This window comes from Plasmodium knowlesi (assembly GCF_000006355.2).
Source record: "Plasmodium knowlesi strain H genome assembly, chromosome: 3".
Lineage (NCBI taxonomy): Eukaryota > Apicomplexa > Aconoidasida > Haemosporida > Plasmodiidae > Plasmodium > Plasmodium knowlesi.
In genome coordinates this window covers 122,733-136,404 of record NC_011904.2, presented here as the reverse complement: position 1 = coordinate 136,404, position 13,672 = coordinate 122,733, and the positions used below count along the sequence as shown (strand labels likewise).

Here is a 13,672-nt window from a genome sequence, read left to right as displayed (position 1 = left end):
CTTGTATGGTCACAGAAATATTAGGACGAAATTAATCGTGACTATCTATACCCGTCTGGAGGGCACTATCAGTACATGCCTCGTACTGGTGAGGTGCTCCAACACGGATTTGCTCTAGCGGGAATATGCGAACATGTAATTTTTTTTAGGTTTCTGCTTATGCAAATATAGTATGGTGGAATAGGTGGGTAGCGTTGCTACTCCTTGAAATGCTCTCTGTCTTGTGAATGTCACTCCCGGGTTGGCTTATTCCAAGAGGTCATTTTTGATTCAAAGGAACTCATGCAAACATATTTATATAAATTTTTCACAAATGAAAGAATGGTGGTGAAGCATATGGACGAATCCACCGACTGTAGAGTCCCACTTTCCCAAACAAGCAGCGTTTAAAAAATAAAAAAAAAAAAAAAAAAATGAACATTAAATCAAACGGGGCAAGGTGGATTCTTTTAACAAAGTTTTACCTGACGTTCTTTTTTGTAGATATATTCTTTCAGGTATAAGCATACGGGATGGCTCGAAAAAAATAAAAAAAAAAAATTACACGATGGATGCATGGGGTAGTATATAATTTGATAGCAACTGTGTGTCTAACAAGCCGTCGTATTGATACAACAAATAGATGAAGAAAGTATGTGTATGTGTAGGCCCATGCACAAATGAAAAAAAAAAAAGAAATATGCGTTTTCGTACATATATGGGGTGATATTCTCTGATAGGTGTACATGTACATGGAAAAAGTCAATACGGTAATGTAAGAAAAGGAAAAAGGAGGAAAAAAAAAAAATCCTTGCGAATGCGCAGATGGGGTTACATTTACGTAGCAATTACAATGAACTTATCCAATCTTAGGTGTCGCCCACCCGTAGACGCACTCACAAAGAGGAAATTATGGAAAACAAAGTAATGTACACAAATAAATATGAAGTAGAGCTAGACAAAGACAAGGGGGTGGGGATCCAAAAGGTGATTTCTCAAACCACAGTGAGTTGTTATCATTAAAGGGGGAAAAAACAATAAATAGAAGGACGATTGGTCTAATTTGTTGGTACAGAGGATCAATTATCACGGAGGGGTAACTATACATGTGAATATATGAGCAGACAAACTTTTACATCAACACATGGACACAAACGTGTCTGAATCTGTAGGATTCCCTTTTTCTTGACACGAGCATGCTTAGTTATGTGCACAAATTTTATTATTTTTTTTTTCTCTCTCTGGCCTCTCCCTTCCTGGATCCCTTTAAAAAGGAAACGAAGGGAAATATACCCCCACTTGGTACCTATGGGCTGAGAAATTAAAAATGGGTAACCACTCAGTGGATCGAGGAAATCACGTGGAGGTGTTTTAAAAAAAAAAAAAAGGAAAATAAGATTAACAAAGGAATATTTTAGAACATCACGTCCACTATATATTTTTTTATTAATAACAAATGACTCAGTGTTGTGTGGCGTGGTGGTGGCTCAATGTACACACGAATGGTGTTCCTTTTTGTAATTTTTTTTTTTTTTATTTTCCCAAATATGTAACGTTTGAGGAGGTGTCTCAAGGAGAAGGATCAAACCTCTTTTGGAGTGTTTTTGCCTCCTCCACAATTTATGAGCAAAAGGGGCGATTCTAAATCCCCACAGGTACATTCATTCGGTCCATGCACTGCACTTATGGGTTCAGTAGTTGGCGTACACACATATGTATGCAATAACAAGGGAGAATATTTGTTGTAAAGAAATATATATTGTAATGGTGGAGTAACATGGACGTACATAGCGACGCTACGCCCTGTGACTACATTGACATGATGAATGTGTAGGAGAGGGCAACACGAAGTGGTATCTACAAATGGAATTATGCACAGGCTTGTATGTGACAATACAAATATGCGAGGGTAAAAGGAAAAGACAATGCCAACTAGGAAATACGGACAGGAAATTTCAATGTTGGAAGACGCGGAGGTTATTGCATTCACAGGGGTTAGGTATTCCTTAACTGCTCAAAGCAGTCCCACTTGGGGGAGGAAGACATGCAGAAAGAAAACGTGCCTCCTTTATAATATATGCATAGTCTAAAATAGTACGAAGAAATTAACAGCCATAAAAAGGGTAACAATCGATGGGACAATATGTTGCTCCTATGGGGGGATGATAGAGCAATTTTAGAGTGGTATGTGAATAGAGTACGAAACGTGCGATGAGTTACGGGTTTCAATTATACATAGAGATGGGGTAGTTACACATTCATAAGCGGTAAATATCTGGGGCAATAAAAATGTAGACGGGGGTGGTGGTTGTGGGATGTAACGCATTTGTTCAGTCCCTCGTTTTTTTTTTTTTTTTTTTTTTTTTTTTTTTTTTTTAATGCGCTGCGTTGATGGAGAAGCAGTGTACGGGCTATAGAGTTTACACCATATGCATGTTACATATGTGGAACGTATGTGGTGGTATATCATGACTTCATGAATCGCGACACCTATGTGTGTGCAAGTGCGTCGCTACACGGGCTACTCCATGTAGGAAAAAACACGACTACAGGAAAAAGGCTCCCTCTTATTATTTCTTGTACATAATGAGCACGTCGTTATCGGTTAGCCCGGTTAGGTGCGCATAGGAGAGGGGCGTCTAGAAGGTGGTGCATTAAAGTAAGAGACAAACAAACTATTAAACAAACGGAAGTTTGGGACGGAAAGTAGAGTGAATTCCTTCAAGAGGGGAAAAAATATTTATCTGGATACTCCAGTTGGGTAATAAATTAAAATATATTCATGTGGTGCAAATCGGAGTGGACGCACTTATAAAGGGAGATGACCTTAAAAAAAAAAAATAAATAAGAAGGCATATATTTGTACGCATAAGTCTACATATACAGGTGCAGTTTACCAACAAGGGATCCACTTGAGCATATGTTTATGTGTACCCAATGTGCGCATATGCAAATGAACATATGTAGATACTCATGAAGTGTCCTTAGCCCCTTGCGGCTAGAGGGGAGAGATATTGCTAAGGATAAAGGGTGAAGACAAGCGTGTGTGCGTGTGTGTGTTGGTATACAACTGAATGAGCTAAGAACGGTTGCTTCTTTGCAGATTGAAAGAACAAACTCGTTCATGTGGAAAATACTTACCACATGCACGTGCGTGTAGACACTGGACGGGGTAGACACACTTTGCAAAGATCTTCGATAGGTTGTACTATTAATTCATTTAAAACGTAGCGCGGAAGGTTGAAAGATAAAAAAAAAAAATAAATAATAATAACAATGGTTATGATAAAGTGGAAATAAAAAATAATTATAGCAATGACGTAGGAATGAACGAAGGTGCCAAACTAAATTGGGATATCATTCGCAAAGTGCCGACAATACGGTTTGGCAAGCGAAGTCGGAAGCAACACGGGTGAGGTGGCCACTTATAGACCTTCCCCTCGATTGGTTTTTGCGTTGAGGTGTATTCGTTTGCAAATGGCGCAGAGCGGGTAGACAGATTGATAGACGTTCGTGCAGGTGGTATAACGGACACAGGCATAGACATAGGCATAGACACAGGCATAGACATGATACACCTACGGATTCGGGCGACAGACGAAGGTATGCATACATGTGTAAATATATACGCATGCATAAATATTTGCGAGGAACTAGATGTACCAGACCTCGCATGTGATAATTTTTTTCTTTTTCCCTCTAAGTGAGAAATGAAAAAATCCTTCGATCCATGCTAGTGCTGGAGTCACCTTATTTCGGGCGTGCATGTGTGCAACTGTTTATCGTTGTCACCGTTTGTTATGTCTCACCCTCTATATTTTCGCTTCTCCCAAAAAAAAAAAAAAAAAAAAAAAGAAATGTTCGCAGATAGTAACAAATCTTCTGCTTTACATGAAGCCAATTCAAATGTACCACTCAGTTTGGGGTCATTCTATCTGTGTGTACAAGGTCACCTTGGCATGAAAATTAAAAGAAAATATATCATCATAACCTTTTTTTTTCCAAACGGGTACATATAAGCGTTACATGCATATATAACGTGCATCCACATTTGTTTGGCGCATATGCCCAACGCTCTGTGTGGTGAATATTGACGAGGCCATTAAAACGCGTGCCTGCATTTTCGTGAAGGATGCAAATTGGATAGGCATACCCAATGGAAAGGGCACATTAGAAAAAAAAAATATATATATATATATATATATATATATATATATATATATATGTAGAAGCAATGAGGAGAATTGGGTCTCGGAAATTTCCTCTCAAAGGCAAGTGTTGTCCGGAATAAGTAGCCAGGAAAGTTAGAAAAAAAAAAAAAGAAAAATGCGTACGTGTAGGTGAGTGTGCAGGAAGAAATACATCTAAATGTGCATAGGTGAAGATACACAAGTATTCATGTGCACGAGACATACATGCATACATACACAAGAGTAAAATTGTGTCGCGAGCGCGATAGAAAATAAAAAAGCGTGTTATGGAGGAGGAATTATTCTTCCTCAGAGCGAGAAGGAAAAACTATCCATTCCCAAAGAAGGCAAAAATAATTTTCTATGCACACACACTCGTTCTCTGTTCACTTGCTCATCGGTTAAACAACAGCATGTAGCCACTCCATCGGGTGGTTTTCATTTTAGCAGTACATGTAGGAGTGATTTGCAATACGAACAAAGGGCGATTTAAAGAACAATTGCCTGGTTCTTTTTCCTATGGAAGGTTAACTAACAGAAAATGAAAAGAGGATACGTCAAAGGGGCATATGAACAGGGCAAATGCAAAAAAAAAAAAAAAGGTTGTAAGGAAAAAATTATGTGAAAATGTGCGTGAAATAATTTTAAATGAGAAAAGAATTCTTTTATTATTATTTTTTTTTTTTTTATTTATTTTTTTCTTTTAATGTTTTTCTTTGTTCTGTTTTGTTTTTTTTCATTCTTTCAAATTCCACATTTTTCTATTTGCTGAGACGATCATACGAGGCGTGTGGGTGTGTAGGCGTAGTGGAATAAATGGCAGAAGAAGATGCGCTTCTTGCGTGGCTCTGTTGTGTAGAGGACGCCAAAAGAGAAGCAAAGGAGGTAGAAAAGAAACGAAAAGAGAACGACGCGAAGATGAGCGAACGCAGAGAAGCGTATAAAAATAAAACAAATCAATTCATATCGTAAAACAACGCCGCGTGATACAACAGCAAGCAGCACAAGTGCTGGGAGGGATACAGATCGATTTTCCTGAGCGGACGAATGCCTGCACGTTCAGGCGAAAAAAAAAAAAAAAAATACAAACAAACATATATATTAACCTCGTGTGTACACACCGCGCGTTGATTCCCCCCACCTTGTGGTTTTCGATTTCCACCCTCCCTTGTACCACATCACGGAGCTAAAACAAAGCGGTGGCGCGCGGAGAAGCCATATGGATGATGTCAAAAGGAATACGCAACAAGAGCGTCAAAATGTGGGCGCTTAAGAATGCGCCTAATTGAAAGCAGAGCGGAAACCCCCCGTACGCGTATGCCTCCTATGTTGGAACACTTCCCCTTTGGACTACTCGATACTTGTAGAATGGCACAAAGCTATGTGCCTCCTTTTGTGCACTCGAAAGGAGGCGTTTTTATTAATGTGCAAAATTTTCGATGTTGTGTGCAAAGCACCCAGGAGAGAGAAAAAAAAAAAAAAAAACTGTTAACATAGTTGTGATGTGACCCGCAATTGTAGAGGTGAAAAATTACATGGATGTGTCACTTTCATTTTATCTAGGCTTGCCATGCGGAGGATGTGCTATGCATTAATTTACTGTTCTTCCCTTGCACATTTTCCTTTGAAAGAATTGCAGTTAAAGAAGATTGGCAAATAATGCGACATCCTGGAATGCTCATTTAATTTGATTTATGACCTCCGATTTGTTTCTTCAAAATGGGTATGACCGATCAGGGGAAATGGCATGCATTGTCATGCGTTTTCATGTGTTGTCAATTGTGTTGTCATGTGTTGTGGTTGTGTTGTCATGTGTTGTCATGTGTTGTCATACGTTGCTATAAGCCTCGACCCCCCAAGTCACCTCCCAATTTTGTGACACGCGCATGGGGAAGTAGAACGCCCACGTGAAAATATGCCTACGCCCATGTGTGCTTTCGGATCGTTTTTACAAAATGAGCCTTCCACAATTGGGCACTGGATGTAAGATGAAGTACATACGGATCTCTCTATTTCGGTTTTTTTTTTTTTTTTTTTTTTTTATTTTAATATTAACCATTCTGTGGCACATGTTCGGAGGTTGTCCCAAATATAATGCTTCATTTCACAGGAACGGAGCAAGCAAATTTGCAGAAGAGAATGCATCGCGTCCTACAAAAAAAAAAAAAAAAAAAAAAATTCATGTAAATGTTTATACATTATATGCTCAGGTGTGTATTCCACTTTAATGGCCAAGTATGCAAGTGCATGTCGCGCACCTTCCTAAAGTTCGTTTCACAATCGCGATAATGCGATTATAACGATGAAAAAGTAGAATTGAGTCCGCACCTGTTGGAACAATTTTTGCGTGACGCATTTTTGAGAATTGTACGGGAATACATAAGTGAAATGTACATACTTATGTAGTGTGTACGCGCAGACGCGTGTTCCCTTTAACTCCGCTTTTTTCTGTGGTGAGAAGTACAGACAACGCAAATGGATGTAGATAAATTTGCTCCTCGTCCGTTGGAGCGACCAAACGGGTAATGAAAAAGAGTGTAAATTTTTATTGGAAAATATGTTTTGAAAATTTACTACTACATACCCATGAAATAATTTTTTTTTTTTTCCGTTAGACAAATTTCATTTGTAAGAATTCATGCTGTGCAGTTTGCCATATTTTTGGGGGTCCCCTTAAGGGGGTTGTTCCCCTTGGGTTCTCCTTAGAATGAGTTCCTTTTCTCTTAACTGTGTAGGGGGTTCACCCGTTTAGGTCTTTCACAGAGGAAATTTACAGTTATGGTCGCTCCAAATTAGCATATTGCTTAGAAGTACGAAGCACAGTGTGTTAAAAATCCCATCTGGCACATGCATGCATGCATGCATGCAGAAAAGGGCTTCCCTGAGGCCCACTTGGGGAACCCCTTGATGAAGTGTTTGGCAACATAGGAAGGGTCTATTGTGATGGTTCATTCGGCATTCTTCTCTCCCCTTCCCTCTCAATTTGAATAAAAAAAAAAAAATGAAAATATGCTCGGAGTGTAATTATCAATGTCTGCATGTACGTTTATACATATGCACAACTATGTTTGGAGTATGTTCCTTCAAAGTTCTCTCTTCCAAGGCTCCCAAGCGAGAGAAAAAAAAAAAATTAGCAATTTTTCCAAAGACATGAAGAAATGTTCAGAGGTTGTTTTTCGTCTTCTTGGCATATTGTATGAAGTTTAAAAGGAAGTTTCATTTGCGCGTCTTTTGATGTGTTGTTGTGGTTTCTCGTATTTTCTCATGCATATTTATATTTTTTCATTTTTTTTTTTTTTTCTCATTTCTGTTCAAGTCGCTCCTCCCCCTCCCGTGACGTCTTCTGCGTTGTACGCACATATACAAAAAGGAAAAATGCACTCGTACTCAACGTACATACGAATCTACGATCATGTGTTTCCCTTCGAACAGGCATATGCCGGTTGATACAAGTCTCCATGAAGGACAAGGAAACGTGCTGGTGAAAGTAGAGATGTGCAATGATGGAAGCTAATTTAGCTAGTTCAGTTTTTTTTTTTTTTTTTTTTTTTTTTTTTTTTTTTTTACACCCCTCCGATTAGCTGTAAAGGAACAAAAAAATGGCTAGCTCAATACGGGTAAAATCCCTCTTTGCCATTTTGGTTTTCCTATTCGAAATGAAAAGAAACGTTTTATGTGCTCATGACGAGGATGTTACTTTATGTTTGTCCGAATTTAACCAAGACAAAGAATGTAACGTAAGAGCTGAATTTGGAAAGGAAATACAAGTGTACTGTCCGATAGACGCAGAACAAACTAGGAACGGAGGAGTTGTACGCATGAATGGGCATGAAGTAAATAACGACAACACTTGTTTTAGTAAAATGAAATCAAATGATACCTCCAACAGGAATGTAATAAAAAAATTTGAAGACTATGTACAAAATTTAATTATGCACACAAATGATAGTGATAGTACGCATTATTTGTACGTGCCACATACCATGACCACTGCATTGTTCCTCTCTTGTAATTGCATTGACAAGTCCAAGCAGAAGGCTTATAAGTTAAACATCCAAATAGCCAAAAACGAGAAAAAAAATATTAAGGGTTGTAATTTTTATTATTCTGAAGAGGAAGGACAGCAAAAAGAGAATTCCATAGAAAAAAACATCAATGTAAAGTATAAAAAAGTTTGCAGTGTAGATGTCCACGCGAATGATGTGGTCTCTTTTAGGTGCAGAATTCACAACAGGTATAGCAGCGTCTTTGTTAATCCTCCCCTCTGCTTTCACGATGTTTCAAATGAGAATAATGAAATTCTGCAAATTTCCGGGTTACTTAATGAAGCTAAAGTTATACCTAGACTAACCACTTACGTCCATGATCCTATGATGGCCAAATTTTTGTCTTACCTGGTATCTCCCCCTCATGTAAACGAATCCCTAAGGGTGGAATGCACATGCACGATTACAGACAATGTGCTTGACACCTCCTACGTAGGAACCATCTCGTTGAATTTTATAAAAACGGATAAGCTCCATCCCGTCCAGGAGGAAGAGGATGCCGAATATAGAAACAGGTGGAAGTACAGCATAGATGAAAATGAGATGGAAAACGGTGAGAATATAAACAATTCATCACCGCGGGACGGCAAGAAAAATGCCAGATCCTCATCTGTGTTGACTGGGCTCTCGGTCGTGTTGTTACTCTTTTTGTTTTTACCGTGAGGATGAATTGGTGAAGCGATGAAATGGCGAAGTTAAAACGTGGAAAAGTGATAAATCGAAGCGACTACACCCCGTAGAGAAGCACTTCTTTATGCATCCATATTGGAACCTCCACCACGTTCGTGCAATCCCTAAATTAGCCTTCAGAGAAAGTACTGCTCCTTCCCTTTTTACCTTCTCCAATTTGTCATTTTATCGTGTCACTTTAAATGCATTGCCTTTTTTTTTTTTTTTTTTTTTTTTGGAGGTTCATCTTCACTTGCATGTTCTCTTTAACCAATTTTTCAACCATTTGAAGTTCCCAAAGGTGCAGTTGTTGGTGTATCCGTTGACTGTTCCACGACATTTCAGTGCGCTGTAATGACGGTGGAAAAAAATCCAAGTCGCCCCTATCAGCAGATTCACATGCACGTCTCGTAAGAATAAATTTTATTTCCCCTTTCCTTTTCTCCGTGTGTGCAAGGAGCGAAGGGCTTTTTCCCATTTGCCCTGTTCAACCAGGTAGATTGGACAATCTCCTTTGTACTTAACTCTGAAGTGGGGGAACAAAGTTGGAAATGATGTAGCCATCATGCAGGTACATGTACAGTAGGAAAAATGGGATTAATACATTTTAAGTTCATGTTGGATGATCATACAGCGGAAGGGATAAATTAAAAAAAAACAAAATCACCTTTTAAATTTCGTGCAACAGGGGAACAGGATGTGCTGTTCCCTTTCACCGTTCTCATATCTCATTTCTCATTTCTGCCTTTTTTTATTGGATGCATGCAAAGGGTCAGAAAAGTGGGCAAGACAATGGACAAAATGAATGGACAACAGAATGGTCCCCAATTGATCGAAAAGACAGCCTCCTCCCATCATTAACCAAAACATACAGCAATCGTATAGAGACATAATTCGAAACAAAAAAAAAAAAAAAAAAAAAAAAAAAAACTCTATATGTGATTCTCGTAGCATGACGCGATGCGCTCTCTCCTTCTGCTCTCTTCAAAAGACAGTTGTGTTATGAGATGAATTTCTCAATTTTTGCCTACAACGATGCCTTCAGCAGATGTACAAAATTCGTTGCATGTGCACACATGGTCATAATTTTGAATCTCCGATTTTATTGCCTTGTGAAATGAAAACACAAGCGGTAGACATTTTTACTTCGAGAAAAGGTTTTTTTTTTTTTTTTTTTTTTTTTCGAAGTTGATTTCCCTCGTGATTGCAACATTTGGATGATCTGGTTTTTGTGAGTCATCCACAGAATTAACGGAAGAATCATGAAGACTGAACACAGCCGTTTGTCACGTGATGTCGATTTTGTGACAGATTTGGCTCATCAGTTTTCCACATCTTCCTTTTTTCTGACAAATATGGTGCAGTCGTTTGACAAATAACCCCCTCCCTTTTTTTTTGTCTCTTTTTTTTTTTTTTACGATAGACTTTTTCTCCTTGCCGGATTTACTACGCAACAGTTTGTTTCCCCATTTTTTGCCTCATTTTTGCCTAATTTCCCCCTCCTTCTTTCCCCATTTTTTCCCTATTTTTTGGATTTTTCCGCCCCTCCCCCTGATTTGGTGTGCCATAGAGCGTTTTCCTCCCAACTGCGTCTTATCGCGACGCCTGCAACCGGGCAAAGGATGAGGCGGATTCTGCTGGGGTGCTTAGTGGCCTGCTTCTTTGAGAAGTGGGTGTGTTTGTGCAGGAAGATAAACGACCTGATCAGCTTGGGACATGTAAATGTCTGTACGATAGATATGAGGATATCGGATGCCCAAGAGTGCGTCTTGGAGAATAAGTTCGGGAAGGCATTTTTATTTGTGTGTTACTCAGGTGAATACTTGGATATGAGATCAGAAATAATTCCAGCAAGTTGTGCCCATAGGACATTCATAAATTTAAGTGATCCCACTGAATTCTCCGCAGATAATGATACCTACGAATTGTTTCAAAATTTAATAGGTACTAACAACTCTAATTTGAATGGGAACTTTTTATTTTTTGGAACCCCCTATTCGAATAAAGACATAGATCTGAGTTGCTTATGTTACGGAGAAGGAAAGGAAAAAGTTAAACATGTGATGAAATTGGTATTTAAAAAAACGAAAAAAAAAATAAAAGGTTGTGATTTTGGTTATAATATTTTGTCAAGAAGAGATTTAACAAATAACATTGAGTTGAATAGAAATGCTCCTTGTGTGATTCATGCCTACCCAGGGGATGTGATAGGTATTAACTGTTACAAGAAGGAGCGTAACCATTCATATAATGAAAAGTTGGAGCTAGTGCCCAACAATTGCTTCCATAGTGTTCAATATGGAAATGACATTATTTTGTCTACTAACAATTTGATTCCAAATTCGAGAGTCATTCCAGATTCAACAACAGATGTGAATTTGTCTCCAATGCATTCCTACATGTCTTATATGATACTACCGAAGGATATGACCATGACAGGTAAAATCAGCTGTCAGTGTAAACGCGGGGGATTTGTGGGGTCCATGTTCATTTATTTGAAGACTGCAAATAATTTGCTATATGACTCCAATGGGATCGATAGAATTATCGAAAAGGAAAATGTCCAAGAGAATTCAGATGAAGGATGGAGAGGACGTATAAGAAAGGAGGCAGAGTCTAACCAGGGGAAAAGAGAAAGTGAAATCAAAACAGATGTGAAGGAAAATAACGAAAGGGAGCAAGATATTCATAACCATTATAATAATATAAACAGCATCTATTACAACTCTGGGATTATCCACCCTAGTAGGAGATATGACTATCGAGAACAAAGTCAGAGTGGCCACCGAAACGAGGGAAAAGAATCCAGTGTAGATGAACCCATCAGTGAAAGTAACACTTACAGCTATAGTAATGATAAAAATTTTAGCCGTGAAAGTTTTGGAAACAAAGTACCCAATGAAAATAATTACGATGCTTATTACATGGGCATTGGTGAAGGATTCAGTAGGGGCCCACAACGAAGAAAGAAGAGGACATTTTGGGAAAACCTATTTGGGTTGTCTTCTTCTTCCCAGTTTTCCTCTTTTAATGCGTTCATACTTTCCTTTTTGGGGTTCATCTACGCTGGTTATTCGCCCCTGTAGGAAGCGCCTTGTGCGCAGGTACATATAATATGTATACATATATATATGTGTGTGTGTGTGTGCGCATATACGCGCATGTACGCGCGGTGCTTTAGCCGGTTGGGGCTCACCAATTTTGTTGCCCTTTTGCGACTTTCCTGGTACATTTTTTTTTTTTACTTTTTGTTTGCCATTTCATCCCTACATTCCTCGCATTAATGCGTTTTACAGTTTAACGGGCTGTTGTGTGCGTTTATGGCTCTTCCTCTTCATTCGTGTCTTTCCGGCGCGCAAGTAGCACATATGTACACAACGCGGAATGTGTCCCTCGCGGGCATATCAATCCCCCACCTTGGCATGTAACCATGCTGTCTTTTCGTGGGGGAAAAACGAATTTGTGCAAACAAGAAAAAAAAAAAAAAAAAAAAAAAAAAAAAGTGATAACTTCCTCCACTGTGCATATTTAAATTTTTAATAAAATACATGCTTTCTCATTGGACAATGCTGTAAGCGAGCTTTCGGGCGTCCCTTTTGTATCTTTTCTTGGGTTTCCCAATTTACCCACTTGTTGAAAAGTGGAGAAGCTAAGTCAACACAGGAACATCGCTCGGGGAAGGGTTAAATGTAGTTATTAAAAAACTAGCGAAAGTGGGAAATTTCCTATTTGCAAAGGGAAAAAATGTTAATAAAATGTATGAACAGGTCAGGTTTTTTTTTTTTTTTTTTTTTTTTTTTAAATGTATGAACTGTTCATAATTTTGTGCGAGCCTAGCAGAAGTGCGTCTAAGATTTCAATGACATAAAAAAAAAAAAAAAATTGGAAAAATGCAAAAGGGAATTATTCGGGGGAAAAAGAAAAAATTTTAATAGAGACCGTAATGGGGCATGGGTTAAAAGAATTGCCAAAAAATATATTCCAATCATTTGACAGCTAAAAGGTGAGTAACCATTTTCGTATGTTCACTCCGCATCGCATTTGAAAAATGTATTTGCCTCAAGGAGATAAGACATAAAAGGAAGGAAACACGCAACAGAGAGGAGTAAAGAATGATCAGAAAAAAGGATCATGTATGGAAAGATATAACTTGAAATGGTGAGACATCTGCAAACTCTGAGCTAGTTACACAACTGAGATTAAATCTATACATGTGCATGTTTGCATGCTTTTTTAAAAAAAAAAAAAAAAAAAAAGGTTGCGCTTTTGTAAAATTATGTCCATTTTACGAAAGAATTAACATGCAAATGGTTCGCTTTGGAAATATAATTGAGGAGAGAAAATTTGAAACTTCTGGATACGTCATTTTGCCTGAAATATGTATACTTTTATAAAATTTGCAGCACTTACGGCGTGGGCAAACCGTATAAGCTGTGTAAAATGAAAAAATATTTTCTCCCCTTTATGTGTGAGGAATGTTGGCTTAGCTTAACTTATTTGCCGATTGCAAAATTGAGTGCCTCTCTCCCGTGCGCCTTTTTGGTTCACCGGTACACGTCCGCGGGAGGATAAATCTGTGCGTGCGCAATGGGGAAGGAGAACAAATGAACAAGTTTAACCAATTGAAGAAGCCACTTTCAGGGATATACATTTTTTTTTTTTTTTTTTTTTTTTTTTGTCTTCCCTAGGAAGAGCTGTTGTCACGTTGACAAATTCGACTCGTTCTCCCCCATTTGAATGATCCAAAAAATATAGAACAAATTTTTTGCACACAAAAAGGTGTTTGCT

At 38.3% G+C, this 13,672-nt stretch overlaps 2 protein-coding genes across 2 annotated transcripts; both read left to right on the top strand.

The window, feature by feature from the left end:
- Positions 1–7,768: 7,768 nt before the first annotated feature.
- Positions 7,769–8,878, top strand: PKNH_0302600 (6-cysteine protein, putative; the record flags this gene model as incomplete). The annotated part of the gene is made up of 1 exon (XM_002260969.1): positions 7,769–8,878. The coding sequence occupies one exon, from the start codon at positions 7,769–7,771 to the stop codon at positions 8,876–8,878; it is 1,110 nt and encodes a 369-aa protein (XP_002261005.1).
- A 1,628-nt stretch (positions 8,879–10,506) lies between these two features.
- Positions 10,507–11,970, top strand: PKNH_0302500 (Pf52-like protein; the record flags this gene model as incomplete). The annotated part of the gene is made up of 1 exon (XM_002260968.1): positions 10,507–11,970. One exon carries the CDS (start codon positions 10,507–10,509, stop codon positions 11,968–11,970), a length of 1,464 nt encoding a protein of 487 aa, XP_002261004.1.
- Between the last annotated feature and the right edge of the window lie 1,702 nt (positions 11,971–13,672).